Raw genomic sequence first — 24,665 nt, 5'->3', positions numbered from 1 at the left:
TGCCTCCTTCCAGGTCTAGATCCCTTTCTCCCAAGAGGTAGCATAGGCCATCCTAGCTTGGTCTTTTAGTATAGTTTGAGAGACAGGAGGAGAGCAGTGAAGATCAGGTGGACAAGGGAGAACAATCCCAGCTGCAATTTCTTCATCCTCCCTGATGAGGCAATGAACCCCTTAAGTCAGTTGACAGTTGTAAGGTGTTCCAAGATCTTATTAAATGCATGGCAGAAGCACTCAACACACTTGAGATGTTAGAGGTGGTACAAGAGAAATTACATAAACTGCTGGATGTTGTACTCCCTTCCGTGCCCGGCAGGCTTGCCATGCCTACAAATGAGGGACTCTTTGAGCCTATAAAGGACCTGTAGCAGACTCAGCATCAATTCATGCCACATCCAGGCATGCAGACAAAAGGTTTAGAAGTCCCTTCAGGAGATTCTAGTAAACTTATTCTCACTCACTGCCATGTTCTTTTGTTTGGATTTCTACAGAGCTGCTACAGCAACAAGGGTCTCTCACATCAGTACCTAGGGGGACACATGCTAAAAAACTGAACTTGTACTTAAAGTCCTACTTGTCTGTTAGTCTATAAATGTGAGTAGCCAATTACCACATGCTTCTTGCAAAATTTAATGATTTACTCTGGGATAAGCTATCTCAATGTATGTACAGATTTCCTCTGGAACATAGGGAAGAGTTCAGATCTACAGTAGAACCTCAGAGTTACAAACACCTTGGGAATGGAGGTTGTTCGTAACTGAAATGTTTCTAACTCTGAACGAAACATGGTTCTTTCAAAAGTTTGCATCTGAACATTGACTTAATACAGCTTTGAAACTTTACTATGCAGAAGAAAAATGCTGCTTTCCCTTTATTTTTAGTACTTTACATTTAACACAGTACTGTACTGTATTTGCTTTGTTTGGGTCTCTGCTGCTGCCTGATTGCCTATTTCCAGTTCCAAAGGAGGTGTGCAGTTGACTGATCAGTACATAACTCTGAGGTTCTGCTTTATAAAGAATGAGGGGCAGCAGCTAGCTGGTAGCCTGCACTTCCCTATAAGCAGCACTAGATGCATATGCAATGGCATGCTCCATGACTGTACCTGTGGTACAGAGACTATCACCTTGGCTCTAGGCATTGGGGATAACCAGGGAAGTTCAAATCCCAATCAAAGACCTTTCCTCAAAGGGCAGTGACCAATTCAGAGACCAGTGAGGCCCTCTGTTCATTGAAGGACTCCAGGCTGTCCTATTCCCTGGGTCCTGTATTTCCCAGCCCCAAGAATGAAGGAAGCAAGCAAGACCTAAGCTCCTTCAGTCAGTGTTCCTCTCCTTAGTACGACTACAACCTTGAGAGGACTTTAGAACCACCAAGGAAGGAGCAGAGGTTCCAGTGCAGACAATCCTTCACCCCTTCCATTGAGCATCTTCCTCCCAGCAGCAAATTTGATGCCACCACTGAGCATAGCAGAACCTTCTAGGATCTTTTTTTCTCCTCATTTTGGCATCCAACCCCGTGGCCTTGCGTCTTTCAGGCATTAAGAACTCACTAGTAGGTTACTTCAGCAGACAGCTCTCGAACAACTGAATGGTTGACCATGGATCCACTGTTTAGAGCATCTTTCGCAAATGAGGATACCCATCAATAGACCGGTTTGCCATAGACCTGTACAAGGAAGGCCAAGTGTTCTGCTCCAGAAGGAGCTCCAGTCTGGGCTCCATGTCAGATGCCTTTCTTATCCCCTGGGCACTTATGCCCGATCCCCATGATACCAAGGATGCTGAGGAAACTAAGATGACATGCTGGATTGATATGATGGTCCCAGCCATGGGTCGAGCAATTCAGATAGTCAGGTCTGGTACCTCAAGTACCTCTCACTGCAGCCTCTGGTCACTTTGCCTGCTCTGCGTGACTGTCTTTCAGAACAATAGTTGGTTTCTACAACTGGATCCAGCATTGTTACATCAGACACCTGGGATGCTGGCTGGCTTGCATTCATTGAAAGAAGATTTTCAGCTGAAGTTCAGAAAAATCTGTCTAAAGCAGGAAGTTTCAGCTAGACTGACATAAAACTAAGTGGAAGAAGTGATGGACTCAGGGAGAAGCCCATCTCCTTACCCCATCCTATATCTGTGGTTTCTCAACATTGGTACTGACAGCACTGCCGGTAGAACTGTACCCAACCTTCTCACCATCAGGTGAGTTGGATGTACCAGTGAAACAGTCGTCTTCTCCACCAAGAGAGTTCAACCAGACAGAGGATCGAGAATCTCCTTGTACCAGTTTTGTCTGCTGAAGCGCACTCCTTGGAAATGATGGTACCCAGTGCCATCACAGCCTACTTCCAACCTCTCATGCTGGTCTTACTGGGATCTGGGTGTACGGCTCCCAGAGTCTGTGATATCAATGATAGGGAAACTTACCACACTTCCTTTCAGGAAGCTAATTGGAACCTCCTGAGCCTATGGAAGAAGAGGAAAATGAGCCAAATCTGCTGGTGCCACCCGAACTGACAGGTGTATCATCTTGCCCAGTGAGGCAGTTGCTCCAGCCTCTGTCTCCTCTGGACAACCACAAACAATTCAAAGAGCTGCTTCAGAGAGTGGGAGAACAGCTCCAAATTGCCTTATAGGAGGTCCAGGACCCACAACATACGCTCTTGATCGTCCTCTAGCCTATGGGATCCAGTCAAGTACCACTCCCATTGAATGAGGCCATACTGGAACCAGCAAGAACTGGTACAGCATACACCAGCTGCCTGTGTTCCTACCTCCAAGAGGGCAGATAAGCAGTGCTTTTTCATGGCTAAGGGAGCTAAGTTCTTATTCTCCCACCCTGTCCTGAACCCCCGCATCATCCAAGTAGCCACAGTAAAGTCCAGACAACAGCACCCAAGGGCCACTCCTTCAGATGCATTGTAAGATGCAAATGTGCTTTCTGTAACCATTGCCCATATCTTGTTTAGCACCAGATAACGTGGCTTTGTTACAATACATGTTTAATGAAATTAGAGCTCAGTGCAAACAAAGAGCAGCTTCCAGCACTCTGTGCTTTCAGAGCAGTATTTTTTTCCTCCTCTGTGCTTTGGAGGATACAAGGGAAAAACTAGTGTCCATATAGCAGCAACAGTCTCCAACAACATGGCAACATCTGCATACAAGCAGTAGGGTAGATAGGGCTCAGGCGTTTTTACCACTGTTATGAAAACCTGCAGGTGGTCTTGACAGTAGTGAAAACGCCTATATGTTCGACACAGTGGTAAAAATGTCTTGAGCCATGCCTGTGTAAGTGGGTGATGCTGATGGTATTTCACCATTTGGTGGCTGTTGTATGAATACTAACTTGTCTAATGTAAACACACCTATATGTGTACAGTCCATACATCTGAAGATGGCTTATAGGTGTGGACATAGAATAATACTGTTACTACACCTTCTAGCCTCATGAAAGCAGCGTATATCAACATTGTTAGCAGCAACCATGCTTAAATGAACATTCTGTTAAAACCCATTTGATATAAAAAAAAAATTTCCTTACCTATGATACTAGTAACACCTAAAGTTATTTTAAAACTGAAAGTCTTAACATTTTAACTTTTTACTCTTGTTTACATCTTGTGTTTGTCATCTTAAAACTGAAAATCAGTTTACTTTCATGTTCTCGTGTACTAGCCCAATGCCACATTGCTTGCAATGCAGGGGAGCATCATCTATTTTTATTACATTTCTATTGATATTTTTAAAACGTATGGAAATATTTCTATTAGGTGTTGTAAAAAAGATGCTTTTACAACACCTACATTGTTTGGTTCTAAATTAGAGCTGATATTGTCCTTTAAACATGCTTTTATCTAGCACTGTTCTAATCTATGTGAATAGGGCCTTACAATTTTCACCCCACAATCCAAAATCTGTACTTTGTAGGTGTACTTTCCAGTGCTTCCGAGTTCTGTTATGCGTAGCTGGGTAGGAGAGGAAAGTGCCTGTAGTGGGTCACCTGAGTAGGGAGAGGATGAGTCCCCCTTTGTTCCTTGCTGCTTCCAATCCCAGCAACCTTTCAGTGTGCATCACCCTTCTTTGAGTTTTACAGTGGTGAAACATCCTGTTATCCACATTCTGTAGAGCCCAAGAGTGCCAGCTCTATTTCCCCATATGCATTCTTTTCTCTAAAAAGCCTCCCATTACCTTTTAATTTATTCTGAAAAACCAACAAACAGTTAAGCTATATTTTTCTTATTTCCAAGCATGATCCAGTTACAAAGTGTACAAACTGACTTTCTTTACTTTATTACTAAAATCTGGTGTTGGATGGATGGGAGAGAAGTGATAATACTGAAATCATATGATCTGAAAATGGGTTCCAGAACAGTTTTTGTCATTAGAGTATACCTGCAATTCTTTCTAAAGGTGATATTCTTTAATTTAGTATAATATAGTTCTAAACACTATATTTCTACTTTGAACCAAAGCCTAGCACTGCCACTTTCAAAGTCCCTGTTATTGCTTAAAAGGTTGTTGGAACTTTACCTCCCCATCATAGCAGCTGGAGAGCTTGGATTGTTAGTGGTTTGTTTTTCAGAGGACATAGTCCCTAAATTTTAAGAAGTGAGTTTAATTATTTTAAAAACAAAATGGATTGATTATCCTCTAAGAAACAGGTGTCACATCAGTACATTTTGGAGGGCGGAGTCAAACCTTTAGCTTAGTAGAGCTGTGACATTTGTTGTATTTGGAACATACATTAGAATATCTTATTTATAGATAATTTATGTCCTCTGCATATCTGTCTCTTGACAGACAAACCATGGTTGTATCAGAGCACTACATCTGTTACATTGGTGGGGATACTAAGGACCAGAAAGAGGGTGCTGCTTAGAACGGGAAATATGTTTAACACACTTCCTCCCCCGCCACGTAACAAAAACTAAATGCTAAGTCATTTCAAAGTCGTCACAGCTATAAAGAGCCACAAGACATTAGGCTAAAACACATCTTATGAAATGTGTTCTGTAATGAGAAGACCTTTTAGAATGACTTGCATTATTCACTGTCATTTGATCTTTCGGGTGTAATTATGAATGGGCTATGTGGTGCTTTTAACTGGATGTATTGGGCATATATACTTTTTTGTGCTGTTATTTCTGAATGTCATAGATGTTCAACACTCGGTGATTTTATGTTATAGGCTGAAGTTACAAAAAAAGAGCTGAAAAACCAAGAACCAAGTAAAGGAAGGTATGCTTTTCAAATATTTAAGTTAATTTCTGTATGCACTGTTCAAAAAGTGGCCCTCCATGATTGATGAATTAAGTAGTCTACTACACATTTCTCTCAAAAGCAAGCTATGTATAATGGGGAAAAAAGGCAATTGGATTGTTTAGAGATGTGCTAGCAGTTACCTACTGCCACTTCCTTTTTTTTTTTTTTTTAGTTCTCTCTCTGTCCTGTGTATCAAAGACATTTACTTTCTTAACTTGCATAGAGGTGTGTTTTTTTTTTTTTGTTTGTTTTTTTTAAATGTGTGTTTGCTTGAGAGTCTGGGGTCTGAATGAGCATGGAGAAATAGTGAAATCCTGGCCCTATTAAAGTCAATAGTTTTGTCATTAATTTCAACTGGTCCAGGATTTCACCCATGTGCTTAAGTTATGGTGGAAGACTCTATTGCTGAAAAAGTTCTCATTGTAGTTGGCCAGTAGATGATTTCTATATTTCATCTTTCAGTGCTGTCATTTATCAAGGTACAAGATCTATTGCTTCTGTTTCCAAATGCTAAAACAAATTAGAGGAGGTGGTTCCATTTTCTAAATTTACTTAATACTTCTGTCTAATTGATATAGGCCACTAACTAGATAATGGAAAACTAGTTTAGATATTTAACTTTAACATCAGAATCCAGAAAAGGGAAATTATTATTTTGTAATACTCCATGGAAATTTTTTTAAATGCACCTTGTATGCCTGAATGATTGTAAAATATCTAATTATGGAGTAACTATTCATTGGTTCTAGAATATAAAACGTGTTTTGCAAATACTTTTTATCTCAAATAGATCATACAAAGTACTTCCTGTAGGTGGGAAAAGGATAATTTTTGTCCTTAACATGTTTTCTGTGACTCAGATCCACTTGTGTGTGTGTGTGAGAGAGAGAGATAGAGAGAGAGATTTAATCTATAGTGCTCTTTAATAATGGTTCTAAACTTACCATTTAACGTAATGTTACTATAGTGTTGTGCACTATTATTCTATAGTATAGTAACATTTTATAAGACTTTATATGTAATGTCACACAGCTGCTAATGGTGTAGTATTTTCAAAGCATGGTTTCTTCCTTCTCTGTGCTCCTGATGATTCTCTCATGGTCTACATGCTGGTTTTGAAAATAATATCAAGCTGTGAATGTAAAACAAAAGTGTATTAAGACATTCCTAAACTTGAGTGGTGTTCAGAGCACATTTGGAAGTTGGAAGCATAGGGGAACTACTTTTGAACTAGTGGTTCTGAGTCACACCAATATAGATGTTCAGGTAATCTTACTGATTCCAGATTGATGGGTTCTAGGTAGCAGCTGACCTACCCATAAGGCACAATACCAATTAATCTTATCCTTATGAGTCCCAGATACTGCACAAAGTAGTACTGTGGCTGGTGAACAAATGGACAAAATAAAGTTTTTGCTTACCAGCTTCACCCTGTACAGATTCCCTTTCAGCCTATGAGGCAGTTGTCTCCATGTCGGAATGATCCTTACATTCAGCTTTGTAAGCCTTTCTCACCAGGCCTGTTATCCTTTTGAGATATAATCACCATATAAGAAGCAAAAAAGTAAGTCCCATAATATGGGAAGAGTGCTATTTTATTGTCACGCTTCCCCTCCTCCCCCCTGGAATTTTTCTGTGGAGAGGAATGGGATAGGCTAACTTGGGGAGAGAAGGGGGATCAGTATTCCTGATTCCTATGGATGGTGGAGATAATCTTAAAGAAATCTTGGAATGTTTCTTGACATTTGATCATTATCCAGCATGAAGAAATGGCCTAAAGCCATTCACCAGGCCTTCTGGCTTGGGTGGTAAACCACTGGCATGGATAGCCCGACTGTTTCTAATAATGAAGGTGGCGGTTTCTTTCAGCAAATGTAGTCAAGACTTTTCCTGTTCCAGATTAAGATTACAGAAGAATTGAAGACCAACCTGCAGTCTTTCTTAATCTGAGTTTAAAATGGAGAATTAAGGATTTGCCTCTATTATCTTGCATCCTTTATGGCACATGCCTGCTCTTTTTTGGGTTGCTCTGGAGCTGACCCTTTATTTTACCTCCGTTGTTAACTGTGATGGGTAGCTCTGAGTGAGGGTGGGTGTTTACACAAATGACTGAAGATGCAAGACTGGAGTATCAGATATTTGTGGGTTTTACCCGTTTTATGCAAAGGGAAATATCCTTCTGGTAGTGCAATATGCCACTTCCTTCCCAAAGCGTAGCAGGGCTTTCAAGTCCTTGCACCCGTTATTTTCAAACATCTTGATATTTTTGCCTCACTCTCTCATCATTGAACTTACATTCTGGGCAAGGAAGCAGAACTATGCATCAGCCTGGACCGTGAAAGTCCAGTTTGAATCTATCAGATTAATGTTTTTTGGAGACCGCCAAGATACTTTTCTCTCCAAGAGAGAAGTCACACAGTCCTGAAGATCCACAGACTGATCTCAGTTGATTTATATAGGCGATGTATGCGTGTGCACTTACAGCATTCACTATAAGCAGTTGAAGATGCAAGTAATGTATAGTTTTGCATTATTTGCTGCTATTTAATAAACTTGCTGTTTTTCCCATTCCTGGTAGAAGCTTATGGACAGATTCTCCCCCTTTGCAGATGCTGAGCTGTGTGCAGTTTGGCAGGGGAGATGGAGCTTACCTTTGATCAAAATCTCCATGCTTCTTAAATAGGAGCTAGTCTTTCAGGAGTGTCTCTTTTGGCTATGCACTCCATCAAGTTGTCCAGATGAGTTTTTTACTACATACAAAACACTAGGCAAATGTCGCGGGGAGCTATTGTATGCCCAAATAGAAGGGAGATTTATTTTAAATGGATCTCACTTTTGGAACATAAAGGAGTCTTTGGTATTCAGAGACCTGTCTTTCTAAGGTGGTTAAATACCAAAGTGTCTTCGTTGTCATGACTGATCAGTGTTTTAATATTTGTGCCACGAGAAACAGATTAGTTTTGTTTGGTCAGAAACTAATTGAAACACTTTCACCCCAACCACCAGTGTTTGGACATGACTGACTTGAAATGACTAAACTCCAAGCAAATTTTTGGAAGGAGAAAATTTTATTTGAGTGGGCAAGTGAGAAAATGTTTCTATCACTTTTATGAGATCTCCAGTTACCATGAAGTAAACAATGAGGCATGGGAGGAAACTCCCAAAATTCCATGCAAGAGCTGTTCAGAAACACACAGGATCCAGTACTCCAAGAGAGATTTTTTTCTGCTGTACGTTGGAATGCTGTGAGCCTGCCACCTTTTAGGGGGAGGACTGCAGTAGATCCTCTGTCACAGATGGAAGCTGCTCGACTACATTTTCCTGCAAGTTTTCGTCTGATTCTCTGATGTATAATAGGTTACAACTGTGCTTAATCTATAGTGATACTTGACCTTCTGAAACAGAACTAGCCCCACTCTTCCTATTTCTCTCCAATATATGTGGCAGACAAAGATGATGGTGTTAGGTGCGAAGTAAGCTTTCAAGGCACATTGAGGTGTGCATCTTGTTGTGCTTAGGTGATGGAGATTTATTCTTTATTGATTTTTGGCTGCTTTAATTGTTTTGACTTAATGTAGTCTTTAACACATGTATATCTTACCACATCAAAGTTGGGCCTTCGGTGATTGATTCCGTTTGCATCAGCTTTGAACTTTCTTGATGTCAGCATGCCAGAAGTATTAACAAAATGGCAGCCCTTCACGTATCCTTCATGAAGATTCATATAGTTGTGCATATATTTTTTTATATACTTTGGATCTGAGAGACCATAGTAAAGATCCACATCTTGGTGCATATCCACTTATTAACCAGTTTTCTGTTTATCCCCTCTGGACTGATCATCTACATGTGTTTTATCACCTAACTAGAACATCAGAATTGATTGATGTATTGGCATCTTTCCATCTAGTTTTATGTAATCTCAGGATGGCCACTTTCAGGAGTCACGAAGAAGGAGATTTAGACATCTCCAGCTTCAAAGTTTCCCAAGAATGTCTATAGACAATGCTTTCTTCAGAGAAAAATTAATGTACTTGCCTGTAACTGAAGTTCTCTGAAAAGTGCTATCCTGTACCTTTGTCATCCTGGGCTTTATTATCTTGGGAGCTGACAGTAAGCTTAAACAGCAAAGTATAGCATTGCAGAAAGGAGGCCCTGTCTGCGCGTGGCCTTTCCCACAATTATAATCGAGATCATTTCAGTTGAAACGGAAACTGCTTATTAAACTCGTAACATTTATGAGATCAGTAGGGTAGTTACTGTAGAGGATATCATCTTCGAACATCGCTCTTGGAGAGCTGAGAAATTTGCCATAGTTTTTAGACTATTTTTATATAGAAAAACTGATAGTTACATTTTGTGTGTGTGTGTGTACACAGTCTGTCCCACATCAGGGAATCTAAATTTAAGCTTGCTTGTCAGCTCTGAGGTCACAGGACACATCTATAGTGTATAGTACCTTCAGAGAAATCTAACTACAAGTAAGTAATGTAATTTGAATTATAAGAGGTCTTCAGTACTGAAGTGGATTAGACAAAAATTGTAAACTAATCAGTTATTTGCCTCAATAGTCTAACCATTTTAACGCTGATAGGCTAGATTTCCCAATGCTAAGCCACTAATGCATCAGGAAATCCCAACCATTGGCGTCAAGAGGTTACTGATAACTGTGGAATTCTCAACATAGTTTGATTTCTTTTGTTTTTTTTAAATACATTTAGCTCTGACTTGAAAAAAAAACCAGAGGGATCAGGAGTGGTGCAAACAGCAGCTGCTAATCCTCCAGTAGAGACTAGTGTGGCAAAGGAAGAAATCATTTCCAACTCTGTCAAAGCCAAGACTTCAACAGTGCAGATAGAAGCCTCTGAGTTGGAGCCTGAAAGAACGGTATGTGATTCTGCTACAAAACCATCGGAAGTTGAAACATCCAAGGGGGAATCTGAAGTTGCAGTTACTGGCTCAGAAACCAAACCAGCTGATGATGAATTATCCAAAGTTAAATCAGAAGAGATCCTGCTGCCTCCTTTCAACCTTCAGAAGGAAGAGGTAGTTAAAGATAACTCTGAAACAGAATTGTTGGAATCTGCTATCACAACTGTAACAGAAAGAGAAACTAAAGTGAAACCTGAAGAATTTCCTGTTCCTGCCAGTGGATCATCAGAAGAGTTATCCAGTGTGGGCAAGCTAGAAGATGTGCAGTCAGACTCTGCTGTGAAACCAGCAACAATGGAAACAGCTGAGGCTGTTTCTGAAGCAGTGCCACCTGATTCTGCTGCAGTTTTGGTGGAAATGCTGTCAGCTGAAGACATACAACCAAGCAACAAATTGGATACTCCTGTAAAAAATGCTGTTACTGATACAGTGGAAACTAAACTTGAAATACCTGTGGCCAGTGCTGTGGGGTCTATAGAGAAGAAACCAGAAAAGTCAGTGGCCAAAGTTGGAACAGCCTTGGAGAAGAAACTGGAAAAGTCAATGGCTAAGATTGGTACAGCCACGGAGAAGAAACTGGAGAAGCCTGTAGCCAGCATTGGGATGGACATAGAGAAGAAACCTGAAAAGCCTGTGGACAACGTTGGGACAGATGTCGAGAAGAATCCCGAAAAGCCTGTGGACAATGTTGGGACAGACATAGAGAACACTGAAAAAAATGTGCTGAATGAAAAGAATGAGCAAACTTTAATCAAGGCACATCAAAATAAAGGACCAGGACAAATTAAAATAGACGAAACCAGCAAAGCAAGTACGTCAGCTGCAGCATTTGTATCCATCAAGGAACCTACCTCTGTTGGTAAAACAATCTTAAAGGCTGTGGTGTCTATCCCTGATATATCAAAGTCAAGAGTTATGATGCGGAGAAATGAGACTTCTCTAACTAAAACAGAGGAGCAGAAAGCTTCCTCAAAACCTGAGACCAGAAGCAGATCTGCTACTGAGAAGAAACTTTCATCAAAAGAAGTGGGTCAACCAAGAGCTACTGGCAGCAGATCAAGTCTGCCAGATAGCATCACCAAATCTAAACTGGACATGAGTCCTGTTGTTGTAAAGGGAGGCAGTGGGAGGAGTTCATCTCAGCAAGACAAGGACTCAAGAGTGGAATCTAGGGGTAGTTCAAAGCAGTCTCAAGAGAGAGAGAGTAGATCATCCAGCATGAAGAAAGACGACAACAGCAATAAGGTGAGAAGGGCAGGAAGGCTGGTTCAATGTGACTGACCAGTAACTAACTCTGATGCTTCTCCCAGATGTTGAATATGAGACAGTAAGATTATGTTCCCCTTCCCCTTTCTATAAACTATTGAACTGATTTGGGCCAACAGACAAGTTGGAGTAGCAGGATGGCAAGCAACCAGTTGTGTACAACTCAAGTATGTAACTGGTTTGAAAATGTTACTTGGATAAAATTGCAGGAAGGTAACTTCTGTAAGCAGGTCTGTACTGAGTGTCATAACTTTATGTTCTTGGTATAGTTCTGAATGGGAAAGAAGTTTTCTCTCCTTTTGTGAGCTGATGCTTCCTTTGTCAAGTCCTAGATTATCCCGCACAGGCACTGGTTGCTGAAAGGTGAACAGATAACTAAACAAGACATTACCGGTGACTTGGTACTAGAGACTATATGCCTGGACTTATAATTGGTGGTTGGCTTAGTTCTGTACATGCCAAGCATGCAATCAAAGGCCTCTATCTGGACTATTTAAAAAGAACTTCATTAAGAGAAGAAGTTGTTTTTGACAAAATGGTTGATTGGCTAACTTGTTTCATTTTAATTTTTGTCTAATTTTGCAGGTTCCTGCTGGTCGAATTAGTAAGAATTCTAAAACTGTCTCTAGTGGCAATGTAAAATCAAAAGAGGTAAGGAACCAAACATAGTTGAACTTACAGTAGCGATTTTCTTTGAGAACAAAATGAGTTTAGCTTTATCTCTTGAGAGCTCTTGCTTAGTGGATTTTTCAGAATACTGTTCGTTAGAACTTATTATTAGTTGTCTGTAAAATATGTTCATCTTGGGGAAAAGAGAGCCTGAGTTTCCTGTTTCAGGAATATAAAAAGCTTAACTTTTTTTGAAGGGGTAATTTTTAGGTCCTAAATTTCGCCTGCTTCAAAAAGGAGCCTGTCTGACTATTAGATCTCAAATTTGCCTGTCTTAGATCTATCTCTTCCTTACAAGTGCAGTGATGAGGCATGGGATAAGAATGACAGAGACAATCTTCCCAGGTCCTCTCTCAAATAACTGGTGTAATGGAAGGGATTTAAACCAACCATAATAACAGTGCCTCTCCCATAAACAAATAATTTGTGTGCTTTATGCTAGAGAGAAACAATACTTACATTCCTGATATACCGTTGGTTGAAATAAGGGGTTGGTCGGGATTAGGTTTTTATAGTTTTTACAGATAGCTGAGTTGAAGAAGTCTAAATTTATGACTGTCCCTCTGTTTCATATTGTTTGGGGGGTTTTGGCAGGAAGGGGGTAGGAGTGGGAGAGAAAAGTCAGTTTTTCAATATGTGCTTCCTTTGCTTACCGTAAAGCAGATGTTGACTGACACTATTTCCAGAGCGGTGCTAAAATCACTGAGATTGGTATAGATGCTGCAAATTGAAAAAGGCACAGTAAATATGGAAAGTCAGTTACTAATCAGGGATTGATGATGTGTAGCTTTATTTTTCACCATTCTACAGCTACTTGACACATACTATTTCTCCACTTGCAGGGAAAAAAAGAAGACAAAAGCCTTGCTTTAGTTAGAGATGTGTAGCCAACCACTCTCTCCTTCCCCTCCAATCTTAGCTATATATTCCATCTGCCTTACATGATAATCTTCTTGTCCTCTTTTGCTTTCTGATCAGTAGAGAGACACTGTTTTTAGTGCTTATTGCCTGCAAAATTTGAGAAGACGACCTACAATAATTTCATTTTTGAGTTCCAAAGAAGTCATTTAAAAAAAACTTGACTGTATTCTCTTTCCTTTCTTAAAATGGCATGTGACATTGCAGGTCTATCAGTTCTTTGTACTGGCAATTTGATTTTTGCCAGGACTACCAAAAAATAAGGAATAAGGGTACAGTCACTTTTTATATAGCTATGGTATTGGATAGGAAAGAGAGCCAAATTGCTTTGGGCCTAAACTGTTACAGGAACAAGTTTTTAACTCTCCATTACTTTTCTTTCCATGAGTTTCTTGTGTATGTATTCCTGTTGATATGTAGCCATTCACATAATTAATGTTTTGTGCTACATATGCAAAATAAAATGTCTTTGATTTCAGTGGGATTTGTCCATTTTAGTGTATGATACATTGGCTAGCTATTGGACTTTAAAATTTCACTGTCAACTTCAAACTGCAGATACTTTCACAACCACTAAATTCACTTGAAACATTGCAGTTTCATGTTCTGTCTTAAAATGTGGATGGCAGATATTATAGTATTGGTGCACTTTGCCTACTAAATTTATAGTTTTACATTTCACAGGAAGAAGAGCTTTTCCCATTTAACTTGGATGAGTTTGTTACTGTGGATGAGGTTGTAGAAGAGACAGACTCTCCTCTTCAAACCAGACGAAATCCACCCCGGGGGAAAAGAAAAGACTCTGCTAAAAATAACGCTTCCTCTGAGCCTATTGCTAAGAGGAAGAAAGGTAAAAGCTCCATAGCACATGTTGCTGAGAGCGACTTATCCTTTGTCACTTTGGATGAGATTGGAGAAGAGGAGGAGATGACTGCACAACTGGTAGGAGACTCCAATTTAGAAGCAATAACAGACCCACAGGGTCTAGTTACTGTGGATGAAGTAAATGAAGAGGAGGAGCTGATTTCAGAAGCAGTAAAAGACCCACAATCACTTGTTACTTTAGATGAGATATCTGAACAGGAAGACTTTTCTTCACATGATGTACCTAAAGATGTCTCCAGTTCAGTTTATGAGGAGCAAGATCTTCTGAAAGCAGAACCCTTGGTAACTGTGGATGAAATAGGAGAAGTTGAAGAGCTCCCTCTAAATGAGCCTTCAGATCTGAATATTGAGGAGACCTTAAAACCTAAGGAAGAGGATGATAAAAGGGCTATTGAGGATCCTGGAGACTTCATCTCTTCTCAGCTGCCTGAAGATCCTAGTACTTTAGTGACAGTAGATGAAATACAGGAAGACAGTGATGATCAGCCTCTAGTAACTTTAGATGAAGTTACTGAAGATGACGAAGACTTTTTGGCAGATTTCAACCGTTTAAAAGAGGAACTAAACTTTGTTACTGTAGACGAAGTTGGGGAGGAGGATGAGGAGGAAGAAGAAAATACTTTTATAGGCACAAACCTGGAAGAGGAGGATATTGTTGCAATTGCAGGACCAGAGGAAATGGAAATTCTGGCAGATATAGGGCCAGAAGAGGAGGATATTATTGCAAACTCAAAGTCAGAAGAAAAGGAGACTCTTGAAGCTGACACAAAGGAAATAGAAAAGGAGACCCTTGTAGCAGATACACAGGAGGCAGACAAGGAGGCACTTTCAGCAAATACAGAGGAGACTGAAAAAGCTGAAATTTGGAACAAGACAAGTGAAAAAGAGATCAAAGGAGAAACTGAGAGTGAGCAGCAGTCTGCAGGTAGGAACTGATAGTTTTATAGATGCATTTTAAAAGATGTAATTAAACAATCAACATAAAGATATTTAAAACTACGCTAAGTAGCCAGTATCTGACAGGGCAGATAACTGGATATTGTATCAATGAAGAGAAGAAACAAACTACCTAAATAAAAGCGTAGAAGTTAAATATTATCTTTAATTACAGAGCTAAGCCTGAGCAAAGCGCATGAGTCAAATGAAATGGGGAGACAAACTAAGAACAAGCAGCAGCCTCCAGGTAGGAAGTAGAGCCAGACATGGACAGAAGCATTTGTGATATACGACTGCAGACAAATTAAGGTCAAATATCTTAGAATAAGTATAAAAGGGCGAGAGTTTAGCGGGAGAGCTTTATAACATTTGAATGAAGTTGCAAGGAAAATGAATGACTCTCTCCAATGCTAATGCCTAGTGTCGATCCAGTACTGCCGAGTTTTCCCTCACATCAGTGCTGATGCATTTCAGTTCTGATATGCAGCATCTCCTGTTTTAGTTACTTTCCCCACTGCTGACCTGAAGTTAGGATATAACTATGGGTGTCCAGAAGTGAAGGATTTATGGATTAAACCGTTATCCTACTTAGTTCCTGTGCAATTGATTGTCCTCTGGACATATACGACTAATGGAGAAGAAGGAAAGATGAAACAATGCAGATGGGGGGGAAATTGCAGAGGCCACAAATTTCATAATTACAACAGGGAACTTTTTAAACTTTAGCTTATTTTAATCAGTAGGCATCACTTTAGTGCCAGTTTGGTCAATCCAAAAGGAATAATTGTATTTTTTCACATTCTGTAGATAATTGTAACAGTCCCATAAGTCTGTACGTGTCACAGGTCTATTAGCACGTTTTCTAAACTTTTTTTTAGACTCTGATTTCTATATGAATCTAAATTCAAGACTTATCTCAGACTTTCATTTGTATGAAAACATACTGTGTAATATCAGCAAAATGTGGTGAAAAATTATTTCCTTTCATCATTCTCTGGGAGAACCACATTTACAAAGTTACTTGCACATATAAAAGGCTTTTTTTAAAATTGCCAAATGCTTAAATTTTTCATTTGAAATTTTAATGGTATTGATAAATCTGAAGAAATGCTTTTTGATACATGGTAAATGAGTTAATATAATTCTTTGTTCTGTATTTATGTAGTGAAAACCCCAGGCAAAAGAGGTAGACCTAGGAAAAGACCAGTTGTTCCACCACCTGAGACACCTGTTGAAACAGAGCAAGAAAAGTGTGACAAGAACACTGAGGAGGCAGCAGATAAAACCGAGTTAGTGGAAGGCTCAACATCTGATTCCAAGAAGGAGAAAATAGGAAAGGGAAGCTTGACTACCCCAGAATCACATCGTGTGAGTGAAGACAGTCAGGCTGCAACTGTTAAAGCGCCAGATACAGAATCGGTATTACCTGATCTAAATGCAAGTCTGCTGCCTGATGCAGATATAAAGCAGGAAGGCTGCAGTGAGACGCCTTCACAATCTTCTGAAAAAACTGTGAAAGGTAAGAGCTGATGTAGAGATTTGTCATCTTGTTTGTTCATAATTTTTCATTGGAGTCTCATCCATTTTCACCCTAAAGGGAAGTTGTAGCTGTTTTCGTAAAAGAACATTTTGGAAACTGCTTTGTTTTTTTTTTTTTTTTAAATTTTGCCCTTTCAGGTTTTTTGGCTTGGCTTAGGTGTATACTACATTGCACAACATGATAGAATTCCCATAGCTAGAATTCAGGAACACTGATGTGTACTGTTCTCAGCTTCTTCCCCTCTATAGGCCCCACACTCCTCCAGGATTCCAGGTACAATTTGCCTCCCCCTAGTCTTTGGCCCAAAGGTCAAGTTGAACAGATTAACAGTAGAGACAGATTCTTAGGAGCACATGCTAGGATGGAAAGTTTCAAGCAATGAGGAGTTGGGGAAAGTCAGTACTTATTAGTGCTTCCTCTAGTCTACCCAGCCTTTAGAAAGTCCTTGATTCTGTTCTCATTCATGACAGTACTTCTGCAGATTCAAAGTATGAGATAGTGTGCCATGCCACATTACCTATGGAACCCATTTTAAAATGGTTAACTGTTGGGGGAGTTTCAGCGTGGTAGCCATGTTAGAAACAAGATTACAAAAGCCTCCAATTGTTACTCAAATTCAAGCTGCAAAGTCCTGTAGCTTTATGTTGGGGTGCATTAATGTTTGGGAGCTCAGATACCCACAAAGATTTTTTTCTCGGTTTTCTACACTAGTAAGCACAATGATGCTTCAATTCTAACTGAGGCCTTTGGGCAAAATCATAATATAAATGTTTACTGCTAATAATGACAATGCAATCAACCATTTTCTAGGTCAGGGGAACCTGTCAATCTGCATGTCTCCAGAAGCAAATGTTTTGGTATTACCTTAGACCAGTGGTTCCCAAACTGGGGTTCGCAAAATGTTACAGGGGGTTCTCAGGAAAAAATTCCCTAATGGCAGACAGAGCTGTCCCTAGGGCCCCCAGGCAGCATGGGGCTGGCAGCCCGGAGCCCCTGGACTTCCAAGAGCTAAGCAGATCAAAGCAAGCCTATCTATCATACTGAGGAGATTTAAACTTCAAGACTCCTTATAAGAAATGGAAAGAGAGGTGGATATTTTTTTGCTGTTTTTAAAATTAAATAGGCAGCTAGTCTTGTTTTTAAAATGATTATAAAGAACAAGTTTAAGCTTTGTTGTAATGTATGTTGTTTGCGTGGACTGCTCAAGACCTGAATGCTTGTGTAGGAGGAACTCTTTGAGTTGGCTTCTTAAGTACCTTCCTGCTGGTTCACAGTTGATACTCCCTGATGAAACATAGGAGCCTTGTCTTCTAACAGGCTTATTCAAAGTGATACACGCTACGAAAGTGAGATCTTGGAAGAGTGTTGCCGTTTTCATAATGTAATCAAAATACTGGAATGATAAATAATAATTAATAATAAATAGTGTGTAATAAGCATGTCATAAAAACAAATTGTGTATTGCCAAGATCATTGCTTTTATAATTTATACTCAGGAAATATACATTTTTAGAAGGGGGTTTGTGAGACTTGACATTTTAGTGAAAGGGGTTCACAGGTTGTTAAAGTTTGCCTTAGACCAAGTTAACCAGGAAACTCTTTCCACAGACCCTTAATTTTTTTTAATAGAATCAGTGTTCTCCAGTCCAAATGAAACTAGTTGACATCTGTGCAGTATTTAAAATTCAGTATTGAGCAGCATATCCGTCAATTACACCTGTATAACGTACGTTTGTGTTTCAGTAAACTGAAATGCACTGAGAATGTTACAACAATCTGCATGTTCTCCTAACATTTTAATTTCTATGTGGCTACAGAAGTCAGTCTTAAGTACCTACATCGGGAACTGAAATTTGGTAATAGAGTGCACTTCAGTCTAGCAGACAAAGGTATAATGGGATCCAGTGGCTGGAAGTCAAGCTAGACAAATTCAGACTAGAAATAAAGTGCAAATTTTTAACAGAGTAATTAACCATTGGAGCAATTTATCCAGGTATCTCACTGGAGATTTTTAAATCAAGAGTCATTTTTTCCCTAAATGATGCAATCTAGTTCAGTCACAGATAGATATTGGACTTAAAGCAGGAATTAATTCAGGGAAGTGCTATGGCATGTGTTATAAGGGAGGTCAGACTTGATCACAGTGGTCCCTTCTGGCCTTGGAATCTATGAATTCTGAGCTGATGTCTCTACAAGGGAGAAACTGAGAGCAGCTGTAGTGCTTCTTTTGTCTGTAATGAGCTTCATGCTGGAAACAAGGCACTTGCAATGACATAGTAAATACAAATGTTGAATTTCAAGTTCATCTGGTGATACGATCCCTATGTCTGTTTAAAAAAAACCTCTCTAGCTTGGCAAGCCAAACAGTGTAAGAAGCAGTAATGGTCATAAACCTGGTGTTTGCTTCCCATACTAATGAAAAATATTTAAGCTATGTACCGAATACCTTTTAAATTAGTGTACGTCCTTGCTACAAACTCTATTTTATGGCTTTAACAGATGAATTTGGATCAGGAGATACAGAACCAGAGTCTAAACGAAGAAAAGTGGATTCCTCAGCAGATAAATCCAAGACACCAAGCACTCCAAAAGGTAAAATCCAAAATCTTGGTTTAAAGTTCTAAATCCCAATAAAACTTGATTTTAGTAACTAATATCTTAATTATAGGAACTGTGAGCACTGTTTATGCATGTTTATAAATAAAATGTATGCATACATACACTGAATAATCCAGTGTTTCTGATGGATGAAATACCTTTTTACACCTGTGAGAGAAAATTATTTAAGATTGTATAAGGTTTATTTCTAGTGCTGTGAATGATTTGCTAAGATGTTCTGTTCCGTAAGGGTATGTCTACACTGCAGTTAGACACCCATGGCTGACACATGCCAGCTGACTTGGGCTAAGGGGCTGTTTAATTGTAGTGTAGACGTTTGGGCTTGGGCTAGAGCCTGAGTTCGGGGACACCGGAGGGTCTACCCTGGAATTGAACAGCCGTGGGATTTTAATTGCAGTGTAGACATCTCCTAAGATTTAAGGCTTTTTGAATGTTGGGAGTTGAGATGTCCATGTGAACTGATCTTTGTGGTGCCATAATTTTTAATTTTGTTTGCAGTGTTATTGTAGCCATGTTGGATTACTGGATTTGGGAAGCATGTATATGCACAGGGCAAAGGAATTTATTAGGAAATTTGAATTCTGACATGATGCTTGTATAAAATTGTCCTTGATCTAGAGCATGCTTGCATAATTCACTTAATGAAATATATTATGTTTAGGGAGAACAGTACATATAAAATGATTTAAATGATGCAAAGACTAACAAGGCACTTAATAATTACAAATTATACCTTACATCTTATGTTCCTAAAGTTCATGCTTCAGGGGGTCAGGAAAGGTTATCCCCTCAAAACCACAATGTATTCTGGGTTTTCTTTGGTCTCTTTCCTCTGATTCATCAGACATGGGACACTGGATGGGTAGGACGGTGGTCTGAGGTGGCACCAAGCATTCTGTCTTCCACATGCTTAGCTGGTTGAGTCATACTATATGTGCTCAGGGTCTACATATGTGGGGTCAGGAAGGAATTTTTCCCCTGGGTCAGGTTGGCAGTGACCATGCAGATTTTCACCTTCCTTTGCAGCATGGAGTGAAGGTCACTTGCTAGGACTATCTGGATATATCTCGCGTAATGGCTACCCATTTCAGGGGCTTTGGGAACTAGTGCACCTCGGTCCCTCCTATTCTGTTCCTGTGGCACATAATGGTTTAGTCTTCTGTGGGCTGTAATACCCAAATAACTAATTTTGATTGTTGGGGTTAGCGTGCGGGTGAAGAGTTGGTGATCCCTTCCGGCCTTACCAAAAGACCACCACCACACACACACACACACACACACACGCGCGTGCGTATTTTGGCTAAATTTACCTGGGGTAGATTTTAATTGAGAGTTGTAGATGAATTGTTAAACTTTTCTCCCCCCCCCCCTTTTTTTTTTTTTAAGGTTTAGATTTTCTTGTTCCAAAGGCTGGCTACTTCTGTCAGATCTGCTCTCTCTTCTATGCAGGTGAAATGTCTATGAAAAATCATTGCAAGACACTGCGTCATCAGCAGAATATGGAGGTAACAATTTTTGCTTCTTTCCCTTTAAACCGAAGTAATAAAGTACCTGAGATTTTTTTTAAATCTATTTTGTTCTGTCGACAGCTAATTATCTCAGGTAGTAGTTTTGCTAAACCGATAGGTCCTAGATGAAAAGAATGGTTTATAAACCAATTGCAGATAGATGCAAATTATATTGTTTTTTTCAATACCTCATAGCTATGTTCTGTAGATCAAATAAAAATTATAACTTCAAAAGTGTACTACATTTTAAATTAAAGAAATGAAATTATTAACCCCTTAATGACCTTGATCATTGAGTTAAATGCTGGGAAATCCTATCTGTGATATCTTCCCCTCCCTAGCCTTGCCAAAAGTTAGTCATCAAAGCTCCAGACTGTGATTAAAATGGCTGCACATGTAACTTAAGATACTAATTTGACCATCAGAAAATTTAATTTAGGAGTCATTTACACCATCTCCCCAGTGATGCAGGTGTGTGCTTTGAGAGAGTAAGAGGAGCATTGATAAGTGCATTTGACCAGCAGACCTGAAGATAAGTCTCTAGGCAAAATTAACTGGCAAACTTTGGTGGAGATTGGGTCTAGTCAATATCAGGAGTTGGCCAGATTCTGGATGTTCAATACACGTAAATGTGCATTGTATTTAGAACATGATGCATATCCTGCCAGGGAGAATAAAGTGTTAACTGCGGTGTCTTGTCATTGGCTACAAAGTAAGACGTTTTAAAATCTTTTTCCCCCACAGAAATTCATGGCCAAGCAAAAGGATGGGGAAGATGAGGAGGAAGATGAGGGGGAAGAACTTAGTTCCAGGTGATCTCAGGAGGAGAGAAGAATTCTTTAAAACAATTTAATTTAGGGTCCAGTAAATTTTGTGTCTTTTGTTATGATTTAATTTGTAATTTTGTTTCAGAAGCAAACTCTGATGTATAAATTTGAGTTCAAGGTAGACAAAGACAGAGAAGAAAATGTATGGTGGTTTTGATTTCTATATCAAATCATCTGGCTTGGGAGAGATCTCTTAAGTGTTGAAATAAATGTTCTTACTGTATAGTTAACACCATGTGATTGTGTTTGGTGTAATTTCATGTTTGGCAATTTTACTACATCACTGTAGAGGATTTATGGAACCTCTTCCAGAGATCCACATTTAGTGTTTCTTTGCAGATCTTAGCTATTGAAATTTCAATCTTCACATGTTTCATGTAGAGCTGGGTGAATTGTCTTCCGAGAACAGTAAATTGATTGAAAAATATATTATTCGAGGCATCAATTATTTACCAGTTCGGGTCAAACTTGAATAGTTTCAGTTGAAAAAACTGCAAACAGAAATTGTGGAAATGTCAAAATGGTTCATTTTGAGTTGACATTTCTGAAACAAAATGTCTGTTTCACCCAAACATTTTTTCAGTGTTTTTGTTTGAGGAAGAAAAAACAGAGAAATTCAGTTTTGATTAGAAATTAACTGATTTTTTTTTTTCTTCAGATTTTTCAGTTTGGCCATGGAATGGAAAAATCTGTTTGCTAACTGTAGTTTAATGTGTTCTAAAGACCTGATCCCACACCTTTTGAAATCAGTGCAGTTTTGTTCTTACGTCAGTGGGAGCAGGATCTGGGCCTAGATTTGCTCTGTATAATGTTTATCACTAAGCTTAATGCTGAGTTATTCTGAGCAAATAAGTGTTGCTGTCTTCTTCCGTGAGATAATGGAAGGCCTTTGGGTAAAGAAAGCAGAATGGTCAGTGATCTATCCGGAAGTGCTTGGCTTGGTTTTGGATGTCTTATACGTACCTCAGGCATTCTTGCTACCTTCCCCTCCTCCCCCTCCCATCCCTTTTCCACAACATATCTGAATCTAAGAGCAATCGACTCTGCTTTGAGTGTTTACCTTTCACCTAGATCGCTGTCTGAAATTTTCCTATCAGACCCACTTTAACAACCTTAAATGTTGGATGGATAGTGTTGTGCATAACCCTTGTCCTGCAGATGTAATGAATGAGAGCTCCCACCAGTCAAATCAAAGATTCACCGGACGTTAAGTCACATCATATCATTGGTACAGATATTTTTAGTGTAATTGAGTCTGCTCAAGAAAGATCCAAGGCTGGGTTGTTAGCGTGATAGAACTCTCATAGTAGCAAAGTCCAGTCCATCGGGCATTTGCGAGCGCATATTCCTTTGGGAAAGTGGGGGAGTAGTTCCACGCATTCCTGTGAAACTCAGGCCACATCTCCCTCAAAAGCATGGATCCAGGGAGACAACACATCTGATTTTTCACTCTGTAAATTACTGCATTCTGCTGAAGGATACAGGCTGTGTTAAAAGAGGGAGGGAGGGCCAAATTCTGCCCTAATTCTGTGTGATGAAATCAATGGGTGGGGAGGAGGCATGTGTGTAACAGAGGGCAGAATTTGGCCCAGAGTTTTCAAAAATGAAGAGCTTGTTTTCAAGAGTTCAGAAAAGTGATGTTAAAATGGATATGACAAATGGTTTATTATAGAAGATTTGGGTGTTGGAAAGCATTTATAAAACTTCTGAATGGCAAATGTTTTTCCAACAGAGTTAGATCCTGTTGTCAGTTACACAACATGCTCCAGGGTAAACCGTGACAAATTTTGAACCCAGTTTTCAAAAACTGTTTGTTCCTGTTACAAGAATAAAGTATACCATACGGTTTTCAATTTAAAATTGTTTGTTATGCAGCTGTAACTTTTAAGCAGGTGATTTAAAAAAAAAAAAAAAAAGTCTTGTAGACTTCTGAAAAAGGACAATGCCCTGGAACTGAGTGATCTTTTTTTCAATAAAGTCGGATATATTAACGGTAGAAAAGTAGCAGATGCAAAACTTGGGTTTTGTTGAAAATAGCAGTTACAAAGACACAAAGGGAGAGGTTTCCAAAGGTGCCCAGTGAGTTGCTGGGCACCTAACTTACATGGAGAAATGGCTGCCCGCCTCCCTTTTATGCCTTTGAAAATTTCTGCTAGAATTTATAGTAGGGTGTAAACAAGTTACTGCAATTTTACCTGTTATGCTTACAAAGAAAGCCACAGCCTATACGGAGTAAATGTATTAATCCTGGGGGAATTCTGCGCCACTGTGCATGTGCAGAATTTGTCCCCTGCAGATTTCTTTGCTTCCCCTCAGAAAAATAACTTTCTGATGGGGAAGCAAAGGGAAGCCACAAGAGTGATTATGCAGCCTCCCCCAGCAATATGTTTCGGGTGCTCAGGGCAGCTGGCAGAGAGGTAAATCACTGTAGGGCAAGACTGGGGAAGACCCAGCTGGTGGCTCCTACCCTGTGCAGGGCTCAGCTGCACACACACTCACCCACCCACTACACGCACTTCCGGCACCCATCACTCCTTAACTGCAGGAGCAGGGATCACTGTACAGGGAGCTGCTCCCCCATCCGCCCAGCCCCCGTGCATCCAGATCCCCTCGTACCCAGACTCTGCCGCTGTACCCATAACCCCCGCTGACGAGCCCCACTCCCCCAGCACTTGGACTACCCCAACGAGTCACCTGGATCCCACCCTACCAAGCCCCAGCCAACTGCATATGGATCCCCACACCACTGAACCCCCCACACCCAGATCTCCCTTCCGAGCTCTCCCCACCGACACACACACACTCTGACCTCCCCCGCCCCTCCCCAAGCCCCTGTCACCTTCACCTGGACCCCCCTGCAGAGTCCCATTACCATTGCACCCAGAACCCTCCAACAAGCCCCTGTGCATCCAGATCCTGCACCTGGGTCCCCCACTGAGCTGCCCACACCCAGATTGCCCCACACAGAACCTCTCAACCCACACCTGGATCCCCCCACACTAAGCTCCTCCAAACTTGGATACTGCCTTGCTGAGCCTGCCTGCCCACACCTGGTGCACCTGGCACAGAGGAGCAGGGCCCCGGGGTGTTTCTGGGGCAGGCCCAGTCCTTGCACTGTGTTGGGGTTGGGTGCAGCCTTACCGCTGAGTCCGTGTCCTGGCGGGGGGGCTGCACAGTGATTGCCCACATCTGTGCAGCCAGTGGTCTGTGCTCCCCAATGCCATGCTGGAGCGTCACATTTATTTGACAAAATTTGCACAATTTTTCAGAATTTTAAATTGTGTTCAGGATTTTTAATTTTTTGGCG

At 40.2% G+C, this 24,665-nt stretch overlaps 1 protein-coding gene across 5 annotated transcripts in view; it reads left to right on the top strand.

Annotated features, from left to right (window-relative positions):
* The window catches only part of ZNF638 (zinc finger protein 638), a 57,952-nt gene extending 36,361 nt beyond the window's left edge, over positions 1-21,591 (top strand). For 3 of the 5 annotated variants that reach the window (XM_065404740.1, XM_065404737.1, XM_065404738.1), the window contains 9 exons: positions 5,185-5,234; positions 9,980-11,435; positions 12,042-12,107; positions 13,728-14,853; positions 15,040-15,111; positions 16,030-16,383; positions 18,904-18,996; positions 20,410-20,528; positions 21,276-21,591. In XM_065404740.1, the coding sequence (XP_065260812.1) occupies positions 5,185-5,234; positions 9,980-11,435; positions 12,042-12,107; positions 13,728-14,853; positions 15,040-15,111; positions 16,030-16,383; positions 18,904-18,996; positions 20,410-20,528; positions 21,276-21,347 (3,408 nt within the window). In that variant the 3' untranslated portion in view covers positions 21,348-21,591. The remainder of the gene's footprint in view (positions 1-5,184; positions 5,235-9,979; positions 11,436-12,041; positions 12,108-13,727; positions 14,854-15,039; positions 15,112-16,029; positions 16,384-18,903; positions 18,997-20,409; positions 20,529-21,275) is intronic. The other 2 variants (XM_065404741.1, XM_065404739.1) reach the window with 2 other exon arrangements.
* Positions 21,592-24,665: the final 3,074 nt, after the last annotated feature.

The sequence above is a fragment of the Emys orbicularis genome, chromosome 5 (assembly GCF_028017835.1).
Source record: "Emys orbicularis isolate rEmyOrb1 chromosome 5, rEmyOrb1.hap1, whole genome shotgun sequence".
Lineage (NCBI taxonomy): Eukaryota > Metazoa > Chordata > Testudines > Emydidae > Emys > Emys orbicularis.
Note: the sequence above shows the minus strand (reverse complement) of the source record. Positions and strands in the feature narration are given on the sequence as shown.